Source organism: Labrus bergylta, chromosome 1, assembly GCF_963930695.1.
Source record: "Labrus bergylta chromosome 1, fLabBer1.1, whole genome shotgun sequence".
Taxonomy (NCBI): Eukaryota; Metazoa; Chordata; class Actinopteri; order Labriformes; family Labridae; genus Labrus; species Labrus bergylta.
This window is the reverse complement of record NC_089195.1, coordinates 10,762,322-10,777,548: the sequence shown is the minus strand read 5'-3', so window position 1 is coordinate 10,777,548 and position 15,227 is coordinate 10,762,322. Positions and strand designations below refer to the sequence as shown.

The 15,227-nt window shown below is 40.2% G+C and overlaps 2 protein-coding genes across 2 annotated transcripts in view; both read right to left on the bottom strand.

Annotated features, from left to right (window-relative positions):
• Positions 1-2,439, bottom strand: part of LOC109998464 (nuclear factor interleukin-3-regulated protein-like) — a 2,950-nt gene extending 511 nt beyond the window's left edge. Inside the window, exons 1-2 of the mRNA XM_020653322.3 lie at positions 2,185-2,439; positions 1-1,647 (exon numbers count right to left, since the gene is read on the bottom strand). The exon at positions 1-1,647 is cut by the window's left edge and continues 511 nt beyond it. Of these exons, the coding sequence (XP_020508978.1) occupies positions 343-1,575 (1,233 nt within the window). The 5' untranslated portion in view covers positions 1,576-1,647; positions 2,185-2,439 and the 3' untranslated portion in view covers positions 1-342. The remainder of the gene's footprint in view (positions 1,648-2,184) is intronic.
• Positions 2,440-10,216: 7,777 nt separating this feature from the next.
• Positions 10,217-14,556, bottom strand: klf1 (Kruppel like factor 1 (erythroid)). Its single transcript, XM_020653311.3, has 3 exons — positions 14,206-14,556; positions 11,866-12,703; positions 10,217-11,764 (listed from the first exon to the last, which is right to left on the bottom strand). The coding sequence occupies exons 1-3, from the start codon at positions 14,278-14,280 to the stop codon at positions 11,589-11,591; spliced, it is 1,089 nt and encodes a 362-aa protein (XP_020508967.1). The 5' UTR covers positions 14,281-14,556; the 3' UTR covers positions 10,217-11,588.
• Positions 14,557-15,227: the final 671 nt, after the last annotated feature.

The window sequence follows — 15,227 nt, the reverse complement described above, 5'->3', positions numbered from 1 at the left end:
TTCATCATGTGCTCTGAGTTGTATCTCTAACATGACATTGCTGTTTAAATTACATGACAGTGTTTTAAAAAGAGTACAGAGCTCTATTAATCGTCAGGAAAAATCAACACAAGTACCCTTACATAACTCCCCCTGAGCTTATCATGAATTGGTGTTATTGTAGTAATGTGCTGATCATCACAGAACAGTCAGGCTCAGTGAAACATGTTTGTGGTAACACTGGGGCAGGGCCTATCTGGGGCATTAAGCACTGCACTCCATTTGACCATTTGTTAGGAAAGATGTGGTGTGAAATCTGTCTCTTAATTTAACTCTTTCCATGAACCTCTTGTGCTCAGGATCTTAGATCCTAGTGAGCACCTGCTGAGAGAAGAGCTTCTTGAGTTGAGCCACTTCTTGAGACAGACAGCTGATCTGAGATCTGAGATTGTCCTCTGTTGAAAGATTGGTGTCCTTTGAGTTCTGCAGAGAGTTATATAATCCAGAGGACAGACTTTGATACTGCAGCCCAGGTCTAGCACAGACCTCCTCCCTGGACCACTGAGCCAGGTTCTGTGTCTGACTGACCCAACCCAACCGCTGTTGGTTCTTCTCCTGGATGTTTGGTCCCACAGTGGCTATGGGTGGTCCACTGTGTCTGCTATCAGAGGATGGAGACAGCTCCCCTCCAGGGCCCTTGAAGCGGAGTTTATGCGGGAGGCTCCTCAACCCCTCGGATGGGTCTTGTCTGTTTACATACTGGCTTTCTTTGATTTCAGGGGAGCATATGTGGGAGCTGTAGCCATGTTGCTCCCCTACTAGCTCCATTGGAGAAGGTCCACCTTGCTCACTCAGTGTGTCATCCAAAAACATAGAGTGAGCAATAACTTTTGAGGGAGATGAAGTTGAGACACCCAACTCTGATACACTATGACCTGAAAGAGGCCTGGTTTTCCACAGGCCATTAATTGATTGCTGCTGCGGAGGTTGCGGATGGATGCTGCTCGTGCTGGCTATGGGCTGTGTGTTAAGGCGTGATGATCCATCAGTGTGAGGCTGGTAGACATGGGTTGTATTGAGGGTTGCATGGACGGGTGAAGACAGTGGTAGGATGGACACATCAGATGAGTCTTTTACCAGGCCGAAGCGAAACTTGAGGGCCAAGAGCTCAGCCCTTAGGCGGGCATTGTCCTCCAGCAGGCCCAGCACTCGATTCTCCAGCACCATGTCATTGGCTCTTCGCTTCTCCCTGGATCTCTTTGCAGCTTCATTGTTTTTTCGCCTCTTGTCCCAGTAACCCTCATCTTTCTTCTCCTCAGAGATAAACTCCCGTTTGCGACGAGCATTGTTGCCATTGTCTTCATCGCAGCTGCTACCTGACTTAGCTTCAGTGTTGGCAAGGCTGTCTTTGTGTTTCAGGGCAAAGGTGTGACCCAGGAGGGTCTGGGCCAGCTGGCTTGTAGAGGTCAGAATGGAAACAGCCTCATCAGTGAAGGACCTGGCTTCTCCCAAAGGCCTGGACTCGTGTCCCTCCACAGCAAGCAGAGAGGGCAAAGCCAGGTCCTGGATCATGCCCCCTGCATTCTGAGCTGTCATGTTTCAACACTCCGAGGGAGCTCCCAACGGAAGGTGGGTCGATTGGTGTGAAGCGTATAGTAATGGCACCACCTAGTGGCAAAAAAGGAGAAGTACATGAATTACGGTGAACGTGTGTTTATAGAATACATAAACATTAAACCGACGTATTGTTAATTGGTGGAGGGTCTGAAGTATTTTACAGCAATACAATGTCTTTGAATAATCACAGAAGCTATACATGAAAAATGAATTAGCCTGAACAAGAAACGCTATATAAGGATAACCTAAAACTAACATACAGATTACTAATATAATCTATATATTTGATTGCCGGTTGTGATTATGAATCATTTACCTCCAAGTTTTGGCATTTCAATAGTTATCAATAGGCCTACCAGAATGCGTTGATTAAACCTAGATAGCCTAATGATGAACCACGAATAGTTCACAAGTTCAATTATGTTCTATCCAATATAAGTTATAAAATAAATAGCCGAAGTAAGCCGTGAAACTTTCTTCAGAAGTTGGCTATCTAATTTGACATAACTTAACATATCCTCTTGAATGATAAAACGATAATACAATCAGTAAATAGTCTCAAAATAAAGTAGCCTGCATCTTACTTACCAAATCAAACAGCTTCTGAGAGCTTCAAAATCTTCTTAGACAGAGAGGGAACACGTGCTACTCCACAGGACGTCTGGATGTTTCTGCTACTGAAAAGCTCCGCATCTCTCTCTCTCTCTCTCTCTCCCTCTCTCTCTCTCTCTCTCTCTCTCTTTCTCTCTTTCTCTCCTCTCTCTCTCTCCCTCTCTCTCTCTCTTTCTCTCTTTCTCTCTCTCTCTCTCTCTCTCTTTCTCTCTCTATCTCCCTCTCTCTCCCTCTCTCTCTCTCTCTCTCTCTCTCTCGCTCTCTCTCTCTCTCTTTCTCTCTCTCTCTCTCTCATGTCTGGGCCCGCTCATCGGTTCAGTTTGATCCTCACCCTAGGTGACCCACCCGCCCGCCCCTCAGACTTCCTTCTACAGGAATGAAGTCTACTGAACCAGCGGAGACGCACACAGTAAAACACAGAGGAGCTTCCAAAAAAAAAATCATAGCATGTTCTTTAAATGTTAGGCTACAAAGGCACATCATTTGCGAGCGACCAGGCTGCGTTAGGCTATAAAAAAGGAACACAGCCTTGAATAGTAACATTACAATAAGTCTACTTAGTGAATATAAAAAACAAAATATATATTAAAATAACGTTGAACATTTTTTACACAGAAATAGCCAACAGGCTACTTACCACAATGTCACTTTTAACCTACTGTATGTGTCAAAAAGTGTTAGTCAGATAAACAGCCAGTGATAGCTGGCACAGAGATTGGCAGAAACTGTGTGGCCCTTAGGGGCTCCTTCAACCAGAGTTCACAGGTTGGATAAAAATGATTTCCTTGCAAGGCAAAATTGACAAATTGACAAAATTGACATAATGGCTGACTGAGACCTGAAACAGAGAGAGTTTATACCCATATTATCTAAGGCTGGGGTTATAGTGGTGGGTTTTGAAGGTATGCTACTCTTTTATCCATAATATGCCCATTTATCCATCAAAAACAAATAGACCTATTGAATTTTGCAAAGGTCGACTATCGATAATCACTTTCTTTTACATCACAGTGTTAGTGAGGTCATCCACTTTACAAAAGTCATGTGTGCGCAGCACAGGGGTCGGTGGCTTAAGTTGTCCTCAGTTGCCCTGCGCAGGTGACTTCCCATAACAAGTAGGCAGGTTCTGGGTACATGGAAATATCCCATGTGTCTGTGCCATCTGTGTTTCTCAGAAAAACACCAGTTGTTCTTGGTTATACTTTTATTGCCATCGTTAGATTTCAAATGTAATGCCGCTCACTTAGTACTCAGTTTTTTTCTCTTTTTGGAGACTGTTGACCTCACTGTTTGGAAAAAAGAAAACAATTAATGTGTTAGTGCACCTGTGGGCTAAATTATAAATTGTGTTACCCTCTATGTTAGAGAAGAACATAAAGAATCACAGCTGAACAGAGAGTGAGCAATGCCGGTTGATAGTACGGTATGACTAAAAAAGAGCTCTTATGTAATACTCAGAGCGAGAGAGAGAGAGAGAGAGAGAGAGAGAGAGAGAGAGAGAGCATTTGAGGACTGTTCAGTGGTGAAAGTTCACAAGGGGTGAGGAGGACAGAGAAAAAAGACACATTTTTGTTCCCAGAGCAATCTGCATGCCTATGAAAACCCTTTACAGTGGATCTCTCTGTATCTGTTTCAATCTATTGGTTCATTCAAGTCCACAGTTAACTTCTCATTCTTGAATTTGTGCAGATTATTGTTGACCCGTTACTGTTAGCTTGACATCACAGGTTTCAACATGTTGCCAACATTAAGTGCAATAGAAGTTCATGGGAATGTTAGACTTTACAGATATCTGGTTGTAAAAAAAAAAAAGTACTTGAGAAATTGAAGACATAAATCAGATATAATTGTCAGCAATGGAAATCGTTTTAAAGTTTCATAACAATTCTTCAGATGGTGGTGAGTTACTTAAGTCTGTACCAAAGTGAAGGTTTGGCTGACATGATCTGCCAGGTCATGTATGTTTGTTAATCCTTGATTATTATGATCATAAGTCCATGTACAACATAACAATGAGAATGGCCTTTTTACCTGCTCTTTTGTAATATTAAAAAACAAGCAGTAAGGTCTTTTACCTGCTTTTTGTAAAGTGTCTCGAGATTTTTTATATCTATTTTTTAGTATCTATTTATTTGTACATTCTTAATTTTTTATTTTTTTATTTAAATTGTACTGTGTTCACTTTTTGTCTGCAATCTTTGCTCTTTGCTGCTGTAACAATGTAAATTTCCCCTTTGTGAGATAAATAAAGGATTATCTTATCTTATCTTATCTTATAACACTTGTTATGAGTTGACGCTATGCAAAGTTCTAGACTGCTAGAGCCAGTATTTTCTCATTGTCAACGGTTAAAATGGCTATGCAACATCTCTTAAAATATTCTTAATCTAGGGCAATGAAAAACACAACAATTCCTAAATGAAGATAATCGTAATAGACGCCTCTTTATCTTAGACAATGATTCTTCTAATGCAGTGATTTCTTTGGTATCAGAGTGCTAACCATACAATCAAAATTGTAGGCTTGAATCCTCCCTTGAATCAAACCCAGCTTTACAAAGTTTCATCTGAGGTTTTCCTATCTTTAAAGCATGTTTAGGTGTAGAAAATGTGTTTTTTTTTTACAACATCAGTAACCTTTAAATAGTTTATAATACTTCCTGTAAAATGGGACTTGCAGCAGGTAGGATGATTTCCTTGTCTGTTCGTTTTTTCTCTATGATCACCGCTCACCACATGTCAAAAGCCACATCTCTGACTGGGCACATTTATTTCATGCCATGATCATCTCTTTGAAGTTTTTAAGCTTGACATCAGCGTTGTTTTGCTGTGGCTGCTTCAGGTGTGATGAGTGATGATTTGTAAAATGTTTTTTTGTAATCTGCTACAAATAATTCTGGACATCTAAGTTACTGCCAAAAAAAACAATATTGTGCAATACCCCCGACCATGATTTCCAGCTCTCTAAAGGTACACTATTATTTCCACCATTACAAGTGCTGTGGAGCAATGTCTTATTGAAACTTTAAGGACAACAGTAGAAGCTTTATTTACTAAATATAGGCATTTCTAAATGTGTTGCAGAAAGATTTCAGAGCAGTCAGTGATAATAGATGTATTTGTTTTTATCTTTATTGGTATGGGTGTGAATGTTATATAATACTTTGTACCCTGGAGGCTTTACATACTTCTCATATAGATTATACCAAAGGTCAGCATGAAAAGGTAAATGTGAGTGTTATTGTGCTTGTTCAAAAGAATGTAGGTGTGCTAGGATAAATGACTCAATCCTCGTTCTTCGTATGGCTGTTTCAGTGGTCAGACCATATGTTAGAATGGGATCCAGGTAAGCTTTAGTTTATGGCTAAATTGTGTGGATAAATTAGAGGCCACACTCTGAGAAGTAACTACCAAAGTCAGTTTGTTATTAACCTCATATACTTTTCAGCATGAGAGACAGTTTTACCACTGTTTCTTAGGAGAAGCTTTATCAGAATGTATCCTGACATCACATCAATTCAAACACGAGTAGAAAGTCTGTCTTATAAACATTGATGATGCAGCAGCAGTTTTAAACAACTTTTGCATTTTCTGCATTTTTTTTTTCTCAACATAGAATATTTTAGGCCTCTGCAGCTTTGATTTGACCATTCATATGTTAAAACACTCATTAAAAGTCCCCCAAGTGTATTTATAAAACATTGCAGAACCATTTACAGAAAGGTTAAGGGCTAGTTGAGATAGTCTGTGAACAAGGATACTTAATGTACAGAATTACAAATATGTGAAGGAGTAGTTTCATATTCATGTGTTAATTTCTAATCTCAAAAGTGCAAAAAAAGGGATTGATGGTGTAAATGTAGAGTCGGCAGCAGCCCCATACAACCTTTTGTGTGTTCACTCAAGTTCAAATCAGGTGACTCAGCTCACACCCCTCCCTCCCTTGTTCTCCCCTGTTCACTCTCTCTCTCTCTCTATCCTTTTTACATCACTCGATCCACTTGGACCCACAGTCGGCAGCGTCAGTGTGGCAGCCGCTTTCACCACTCTAATCCTCATCCTGCTTTTGGACAGCGAGCCAAGATCCCCATTATGTAGGTTGTATAATTGCAAACAGTCATCTACACAAAGTTGCTGTACAAGAAATGACATATGTAATAAATGTGCTGGGAGTTATTCTTCTGAACAAGCTTATTTACACCTATAAATCCTCACCTCTCATACCTCCAGGAGCAACACCATGCTTGGCTCTCTCCATGCAAGTCCAAATGTAAATACATTAAAAATCTAAGTTGAAAGACTTGTATCAGTGCTGTCCTAAGTAGCTTGGTAAATAATGCAGAGAAAATCAATTTATAGATATTCACTGGCAATGGAGAATAAGAAGCCCTTTGATATTAATGCTACAGTGTAGTGTATAGTGAACAGTGTCTGGAAGTGCATTTCTCTGAGACTGTGTGTGACAGATGATTGGACAGAAGTAGGCCTGCTGCATCAAAGATGTTCCTGATCTCAGTACCTCTGTTGTTCTGCTGGGTTCACTGCTGCCTGTCACTGGATGTTACAGCACGTCTGTGCCTGCAGGACAAGAGAGCAATACAATGTTTAAAGGAAGTCAAAGTTAGACCTGTTGCAGCTAATAACGTGGTGGGTGCTGAAAATGTTGCCTTTATTATGAAATCCATAGCAGTAGCTGTAACTTAAAATATAATAGGCTTTATATAATTGTATTTATTTTATTTTTTATTTTACCTTTATTGTACCAGGCAAGAATTGCTTGAGATCAAATGACCTCTTTTTCCAGCAAGGCCTGGCCAAAATGGCAGCAGCAAAAAAGAAATATAAGACAAACCCAAAAAGAAAGCACAGACATGAGAAAAAGAGACAAATACAGTCCAGAAGAAGAAGAAGAAGAAGAAGAAGAAGAAGAAGAAGAAGGAGAAGGAGGAGGAGGAGGAGGAGGAGGACGAGATCATGTTAAACAAATACAAAACACAACAGTGCACCACAATACACACTAAAAGAACAATTATGTGATGATGATAAAATACTCTGCAGTGAAACATTTGCACACTCCAAAATTAGCCATTAAAAAACTTGTGAGCCGAGCTTTAAAATCATTAATAGTGATGAGTTCCTGCAATTTGAGTGTTTTTTGAAGACTGTTCCATGCGGAGGGAGCAGAGTACCTGAAGGCCCTCTTCCCAAACTCAGATCGAGTTCTGGGGACTGGCGTAGATAGAAAGTCCAGAGAGCGCAAACTGTATGATGGATTTGATTTAAAAGTGAGTGATCATATTTTAGGTACAATGCTGTTGCCGATTGGACCCCATGGTGATGTCTTCATGTACTCGAAGGGGGGAAGTGAAGCTGAGAGCGCGATAGGATCCTCCCTGACTGAATATAGATGCCAGTGGTGGTGGGGATAAGCAAGGTTGAGGGATGAGCTTAGGAGATGGACATGGACACTGATGAGATGATTGGAGGTGACCGGGGTAGAGGAGGATGGCAATGATCAGACTGAAATGTCAAACTGACACTATAGCAGAGAGGGGAACAGATTCAGAATTTGACAGCAACAGGATGATAGGTCACCGGGTCAATCATCTGATCACAGAGGCAGTAAGGGACAGAGAAGGAGAGAGATAAAGAGAGCCATATGAATGAATGATGACTTAATGGATGAATGAACAGTCTTCCTGCTTCATTACTCATTGAACAACTAGGCTACTAAATTAGGAAATGATGTAACTGAGTTCGATACAATGCACAGATACATTCACTTTTGCAGAATGTTTATACAAATCTAAATAGATTTATTATATGAATTTGAAAAACGTGTTTTTGCTTCATTTCCATTCCATGTGTTGGTGTGTTGTTACATGGTGTGTTTCGGGGATTCGAGGATAGACCCAATAACAGGACACAGATTTAAAACTCGGGGTAAGGTGGAGAAATAAAAGTTAATTTTAAGGTATACCTAAGAATAGTGGTCAGAAACTGTGGCTGGACATGGCAGAGGAAAGACAGTCAAGGGAAAAAAAGGAACAATGTCCAGGGCTGTGAGACACGCTGAAGATATGCTGGCAGGCAGCAAGAGAGGCAGATAACAAAATATGCTTTATTGTTGTGCTTTTTGTCTTCTACAATGAAGCAGTTAAAAGTACACTCTCAGTAACTTGTGTTCAGAACATTCAGAAAATGAAGCGTGAAAACCTTACCAAGAATTTGTAACTTATCGCTAGGAAGCAAATACATGAAGAACAATCCATTGAATTAAACATTGATATGTTTCTGGAGCTGCTGCCATCAGCCCTTAAATGCCACAAATTTTTTTGTGATTCAGAAAAAAGGCTGTGCAGTAACCTCTCTAGAGGTGAAGTATTATATAAGCGAGGAACAAGGAACCAGGAAGTGGAACTAGAAAGCAGATTTGTTCATGAGTTGTTTTGGGGGCAGAACTCCGTCCTCACATAACCTCTAAATCCCAAAACACTTAGCCTCATTTGCGGCGCTTAAAAACGATGCTGCACTTGGAGCCTCATGACCCTCTTTAGCCTTTCATAAAAGTTTCCTGTGTTTGTGTTTGTGTGTTATGTCTTGTGGTGTGAGCACAGTCTCAGCGTCTGATAGATTGTTCATGGATTATTATATTCTCAGACCTATACTTATCGGGGAAAATTCTGGTTAAATTAAAGTGTTGCTGATGCGTGTGGGCCTCATGGAGATCACAAGCTTAACTTCCCACAAGTCTACAATTGTTTCAGCACAGCCATGTTGGAACATCAGAAGTTAATATTAATCTCTACACCTCCAGATCAGGGTCTGGAGGTGGGTAATTCCCTGCTTTGCATAAAGTAGTAATGAATAGGTTGCCTTCTATTACCCTTTTAAGTCTTCTACTGGGAAACCAGGGAGAGAGTCTTAGAAGGGCACTCTAGTAAAGCCGTGTGTTGCATGTTTATAAAGTTGGGAGTCCTTTCAGTGACAAAATAAGTAATGAAAGGTGAACATCAAGTAAGCAGAGGTCCAGAGTTTTAGTCCCAAGAATGATTCATGTTCCAAAAATATCTTAACACTACTCTACCCATACTGCAACATGTCTTTTCTCATGCCACACTCTCATCATTTGGAAGAACATTTCTGGAGATTATATAGAAACTTTTCTAGAAGGTAAACTGCACAACATGTGACAGCTCTGTAGACCTCAATGAGCATATTGCTTTTGTAGGTAAATATGTTGAAATGTTGTTTGTGTGACTTTAGCGAAACCTCTGTTTCACTGGTTAAGTTCTGTGTAACAGAAATGGCTCTGGTGGTATAAAGAACGCAGACAGAGCCACAATACTGGCACAAACAGTTTTGGGAAGAGGTTGAGCTGTTATTTATTGTACAACATCTGTTATTTTGGATACTGGATGGGTGGTCCGAGGTGGGACCGCAGGGTTCTGGTATCTGGGTTTTCCGTTTCTCCAGTCTTCAGAGTCAGTGTTGCAGAGGTGAGGTCTTGGAGGTGAGCGTTGGAATGTGTTACTCTTGCAGCACAGAAATCTGGAAATAGGAAATTACAAGATTGTTACAGAGAAACTCAAGTTCTCATGCTTATAAAAAAGACTCACTTGAAAATAACAGACAATCTGGCAACAGGTGAACGACTGAGCTGGCTTTTTACTGCTGAGTGTTTGATTGCAGATGAGATGCAGGTGTGCAGGCTTGATTGGTGGCAAGTTGTGCGGATCCACACCCAGGTGCAGAGACACACACACACACACACACACACACACACACGCACACGCGCACACACACCATACACACACACGCGCACACACACCATACACACACACACACACACACACACACACACACACACACACACACACACACACACACACACACACACACACACACACACCATACACACACACGCACACGCGCACACACACCATACACACACACACACACACACACACACACGCACACACACACACACACACATAATCTTTTTTTACATAAATAATAACATTATTATTATTTGTTTAAAAATGTGTTTCTAAATGTTTTGTCTACTGTGTTTGGTTAGTTGTTTTCCTAGAGGGTTCAGCCTTGTCCATATGTCCATATGTGTGTAAAAGAGAAAGAGGGAGTTCATAATGTGATGACCACCTCCCAACATCTGACATAATCACAATGAATCAGTGAGAACTCACTTACATAAGCAGATTCTTGTCCCGAGCTCACCCTTACTCAGATTACAAACACTGTAAACAAAGCAGCCAACAGCCACCAGTCTGCTCTGGCTTTGGGGCTCATTTAACAAAGACTGCCATCTACAGGCCAAATACGATCACTACATCCTTACTTTCAATGTGGTGCACATGATCCTTTTTACAGCGTGAGAGGTCTTTATTAGAATAATGACAATAAAAACAACAGTTACAATTCTTAAAAACACTCAACAAACACAAACATGCATTCAGTTTATATAAAAGGCTATGTTAATAAATATGTTGCTAATTGTAGATGAACGTAAATAACTGCCAAAGCTGCAAATTATTTACAGTTTTGAATTCTACTGAGAGACACAAAAGCTTAGCTTTTCTTAAATTAAAAACCTAAAACAAACAAACAAAAATAAAGTTAAGTGCCATAAAAAGCAACCTGCTACACTGAATAACTATAGTTACTTTGTGGTTTGTTGTCTATATTACAATACACATTCTTAAAAGTTCTTGTAGAGATAGGCTAAGACAAAGATATCTGATCATCCCAGCAGTTATGCATCCGAGCAATGGTGCCAAGCAGTCATGACTTAGTTCAGCATGCCATGAGATCATACAGGATATTGTATTATAACCCACATTACACACATTTATTTGTAGGTCTTTTATTAGTGTTAATGTTTGCTGTTTATGCCCACTGTGGGTACAGTGTTTGTGTAAGAGGCACATTGTTGCAAATTGATGCTAACTCTACATTGTGGATGTCTTCTTGAACTAGTACTCACAAAGTACTCTTTAAAATGACCAGTTTGATGTTTTAGCCCTTCAGAGTACTGAAATGCTTTGTGAGCAAAGTATCTTTGTGCAGTAGCAAATCTTTAAAGTATAAATGTTAAGTACAAAAGCAACAAAAAAAATCCTTCAAGGAGCATGTGTGTGCTACATTTGACCTCTCATTGTGTTGTCAGTTTTCATGGCCCATATGTCTGTATTGTTAGCCAGTTAGTTGATAATGCTGGGAATATGTTTAGTAAAAACCTGAGAACACAACGTCCCACATAAAACCATACATTTTTTCTGATCCTGGTCAGAATTCAAGTAAAATCAAACTTTAAAAATGTTTTTCAAATTGTTTTAAATGGAAGTGTTTCAAGCATGTGCATCAGGTGTGTCTCTTCATGTGCAGAGCCAGGTGATCAGAGCGGGAGAAGGCCCTCTGGCACAACAGACACTGGTAGGGTTTTTGGCCTGTGTGCTTGCGGTAGTGGCGAGTCAGCTCATCCGAGCGGGCAAATTTCCAGCTGCACCCCTCCCAGGAGCAGTGGTAAGGCTTCTCCCCTGCAGAGGAAACAATAAAGCAGATTCTTATCACCATTCATGAAAATGATTTTGAATTTGCATTCAGCTTTTTTGTTGTTACTCTGGTCTAAAGGGTGTACCTGTGTGGGTGCGGAGGTGAGCCTTGAGATGTGAGCTCTTGGTGTAGGTCTTGCTGCAGCCTGGGTAGTCACAGCTGTGGATGGCGGGCCTCTTTTTCCCTGTGGGCTTCCTTCCACGCTTACCCTCAATGCCACCAGGGGGCAACTGTGGTCCCATCAACGGGGGCAGATGACCAGTTGCCTGACAGTGGGTGTAGTCACAATAAAGGTTGCTATTTTGGTTAAAGTCCGGCAGGTAGCTGTAGTGATGGGGGTCAGAGGTCACAGCATGTGGTGGTATGAACCTGCTGTCAGGGAAGGTCACCATGGAGGGCGGGGCATAGTAAGGGTTAAAGTCACATGATAAGACTTTACTGTGGTTTCCTCCGCTGTGCCTCTCCACACTGCCTAATTGGGAGAAGCCAAAGTAATCTCCATTGGGAACACTTGGAAATGCAGTCAGACCCCTCTGGTCGTCATGATAACCATGGAGGAACAGCTCAGGCTGGACCACTGCTGTGGTCTCAGTAGGGGGCAGAAGCTCCACCATGTGGCCTCCACAGTTCATCTGTGGATGTTCCTGTCCTGGGGGGTCCTTATACATGGGTGCTTCCTGGTAGGCTCTGTTTGGGTCTAACTGTGGGATTTGTTGATCATTGTTTTGCATAGATGGGTTGTGGTCCAGGGATGGGCTGATCCAATCAGACAGCAGGAACTCAATATCCCAGGATGCCTGGCTGTCATCATCAAACACTTCTTCAGTCAGTTTTTGAGAGACATGCAGCTGCTCAGAGCTGCTTGGTGACATTTTGTCACTGAGACGGTCCAGAGGAAGAGAGTTATCCTCAGACTTCCACACCTAGGCGATGTTGGAGAGCATTGAGAATCACAGAGGAATACACAAGGAACACAAATTCTACCAAGTAAATGCTTTTCTTCATTTACATTTCTTTATTATGTCAGCTTAAGTGGGGTTTTTTTGTTTACTTGTCCAATGAAAGTGATGGACAGAATCTTGCTTTTCGTCTTGCTTTCATATAAAATATAACTACCTGGGGCACCAGTAGCCTGGTAGTTAGTACGTGCGCCCCAAGTACAGAGGCTGTAGTCCTTCATGCAGGCAGCCCAGGTTCAAATCCTGTGGCTCCTTTCCTGCATATCATTCCCCACTCTTTCTCTCTCTCTCTTATTGTTGACTCTATCCACTTTCCTATCTCTAAATAAAGGCATAAAAATCCCCAAAATAAAACTTTATCAAAAGTAATAACTTCCTACCAAAGCTACTATGAAGCCTGATCTGTCTGTGCTCTCCAAACTGTCAGTAGAAACACAATCAGGGAACTTTTCACTAAAGAGACTTTAATTTAAAAAGATAAAACATGGTTTATCTAACTCAGACTAAGTTTAGAATCTCTTGAACTCTCAACACAACTTTACATAAATCAACATAAATCTCCATCATTTACAATGTTAGTACTTTAAAATGTGTATTCTATGGCCAGTATGGACTGCAGGACCAATAACATGACCAATATCACTTTTACTATAAACATAGGCATGTCAGACAGACTTTAAAATATAAAACCTGTTTTTTTAGGATAATACATTAAAACAGCATCAACATCCCTTTCTCTGCAGACCTTCTTCTGATTATGAAGTGTATTACATTTTAAACACTTTTGTCCAAAGTAATGTTCACAGGAAAAAGAGCTACACCATATTAGCTAAAGTTTATAGTTCATTAATTCACAAGAACTCACAACACTTTCAGATAATCAATTTGAAGTTATACGGTGACACTTTTGGAACAGATCTAAACCGGGATATTTGAAACACTTTGGTACCACAGTAAAAGTGGAGGAGTTTTCAAGAAGTAAGATTCCTACATGTCTGACTTTTTACAAACTTCAACACCCACACTCTCAATTATTGTGAGTTTGTTCTGTGGATTTAGTAACACTTAAAGGCAAGATTTTCTGCAGGAAAGTCAATTTTTAAAGGAACCTGCTCTTTGGTGCACCTTTGCAACCAACGAAATACAAAAGAAGGAATTTGCAGTGTTTTTCCTCAACTCTTTGAACCAAGGTAATATGTGGAAATAGCATCTGTAGCAAGTGTTTTTGTAAGGGTTTGAATCTTATATGGAATATGCAGTTAAGCATACAAGACTGCTATGCACAAATAATCTGCACAATAATAAAGACAATACAAGGAAAAGGGTGATGTGACTTTCAGGGGATTCTGGGATATCTGTAACTGTTCAGGTCAACCTATACAGTAGGTCCCCGATCTGCATTTCCTTTAGTCATGTTTTGTTTCATCAGTATGAAGGAATAGAACATTTTTCAACCATATACTCACCTTCATGTTGTCACAGGAGTGAGCGAGGTTAGAGAAGGAGCTGAAGGACGGAAGCACAGCCTGTGTAACAGCCATCAAGTAGCTTGATGTGTCTGTGGATTGACCTCAGAAGCAACAAAAATAAAGTTTCTTTTTTTTTTATCTTTTAAAGGTTCTTTTTACAAGACCATGATATGTACAGCTAACAGAAAGTAAAAAAAAAAACCCAGGTCAGGCTGCTAAACACTTAGTGCTAAAATGCACTGCAGAAGTAGTTCTCTAAAACTGTCCCCTTTTCTCCATTCCTCCCCTGTCTCGTCCCCTATCTCTGTCTCCCCTCGCTTGTCTATCTCTGTCAGCTGCAGATCTAACTTCAAATCTCTCTTTCTCATGTAGGTTTTGACAGTTAGGAGGTGGAGCGTAGACATGACTTACGTCGCTGGCTCCTTTTCTATGTTCCTTAAAAATGGTTCAGTTACAATCACTTAGAAACTCCACTGTCTCGCCTCATAGTTACTGTCTTCCTGGTTGGTGGGTTCCCAAAAAAAACAGCAAAAAAATAAATCTCTGAGAAGATGAATGTGCTGGCATTTCCATGTTGTCTTATTAAATGTATCCTCTTTAGACCCAGACTCCATATTAATAAATATATTTAAAATGTAATGCTAAGTTCAAAGTGTCCACAGTATACTGTCTTATTAAAAAGTAAATCAGCTTGAACATCCGATAAAATAAGAAGTAGTTACACTGAATTGTTTTAGTTTTGAAACTACAATGATCTTGTTTTTTTTAGCCTACCAAGTCATTCAATTGATTTGTACCTTTAATAATGCCCATAGCGGTATTACCATAAAATGAATATACTGAATGGCATTGACAGGAGTTCAAAAGGTTTTAAAGTCCTTTACATTCAGAAAACAATTAAGGAGAGAATAAAATACATCAAAACAAAAATATAAAGAATAAAGTGAGATTTGAGTTGAATAAGGAAAAATATTATAATTAAGACATGACCACAGTTAAAGAGCTGTTACAGTGTATTA

Excerpts from the sequence above, each read along its gene's own strand:
- klf1 (XM_020653311.3), bottom strand. The coding sequence starts at position 14,280 with ATGGCTGTTACACAGGCTGTGCTTCCGTCCTTCAGCTCCTTCTCTAAC. Across the intron at positions 12,704-14,205 it reads ACTCCTGTGACAACATGAAG|GTGTGGAAGTCTGAGGATAA; the intron begins GTGAGTATATGG and ends AACATCGCCTAG. Across the intron at positions 11,765-11,865 it reads TCACCTCCGCACCCACACAG|GGGAGAAGCCTTACCACTGC; the intron begins GTACACCCTTTA and ends TTTCCTCTGCAG.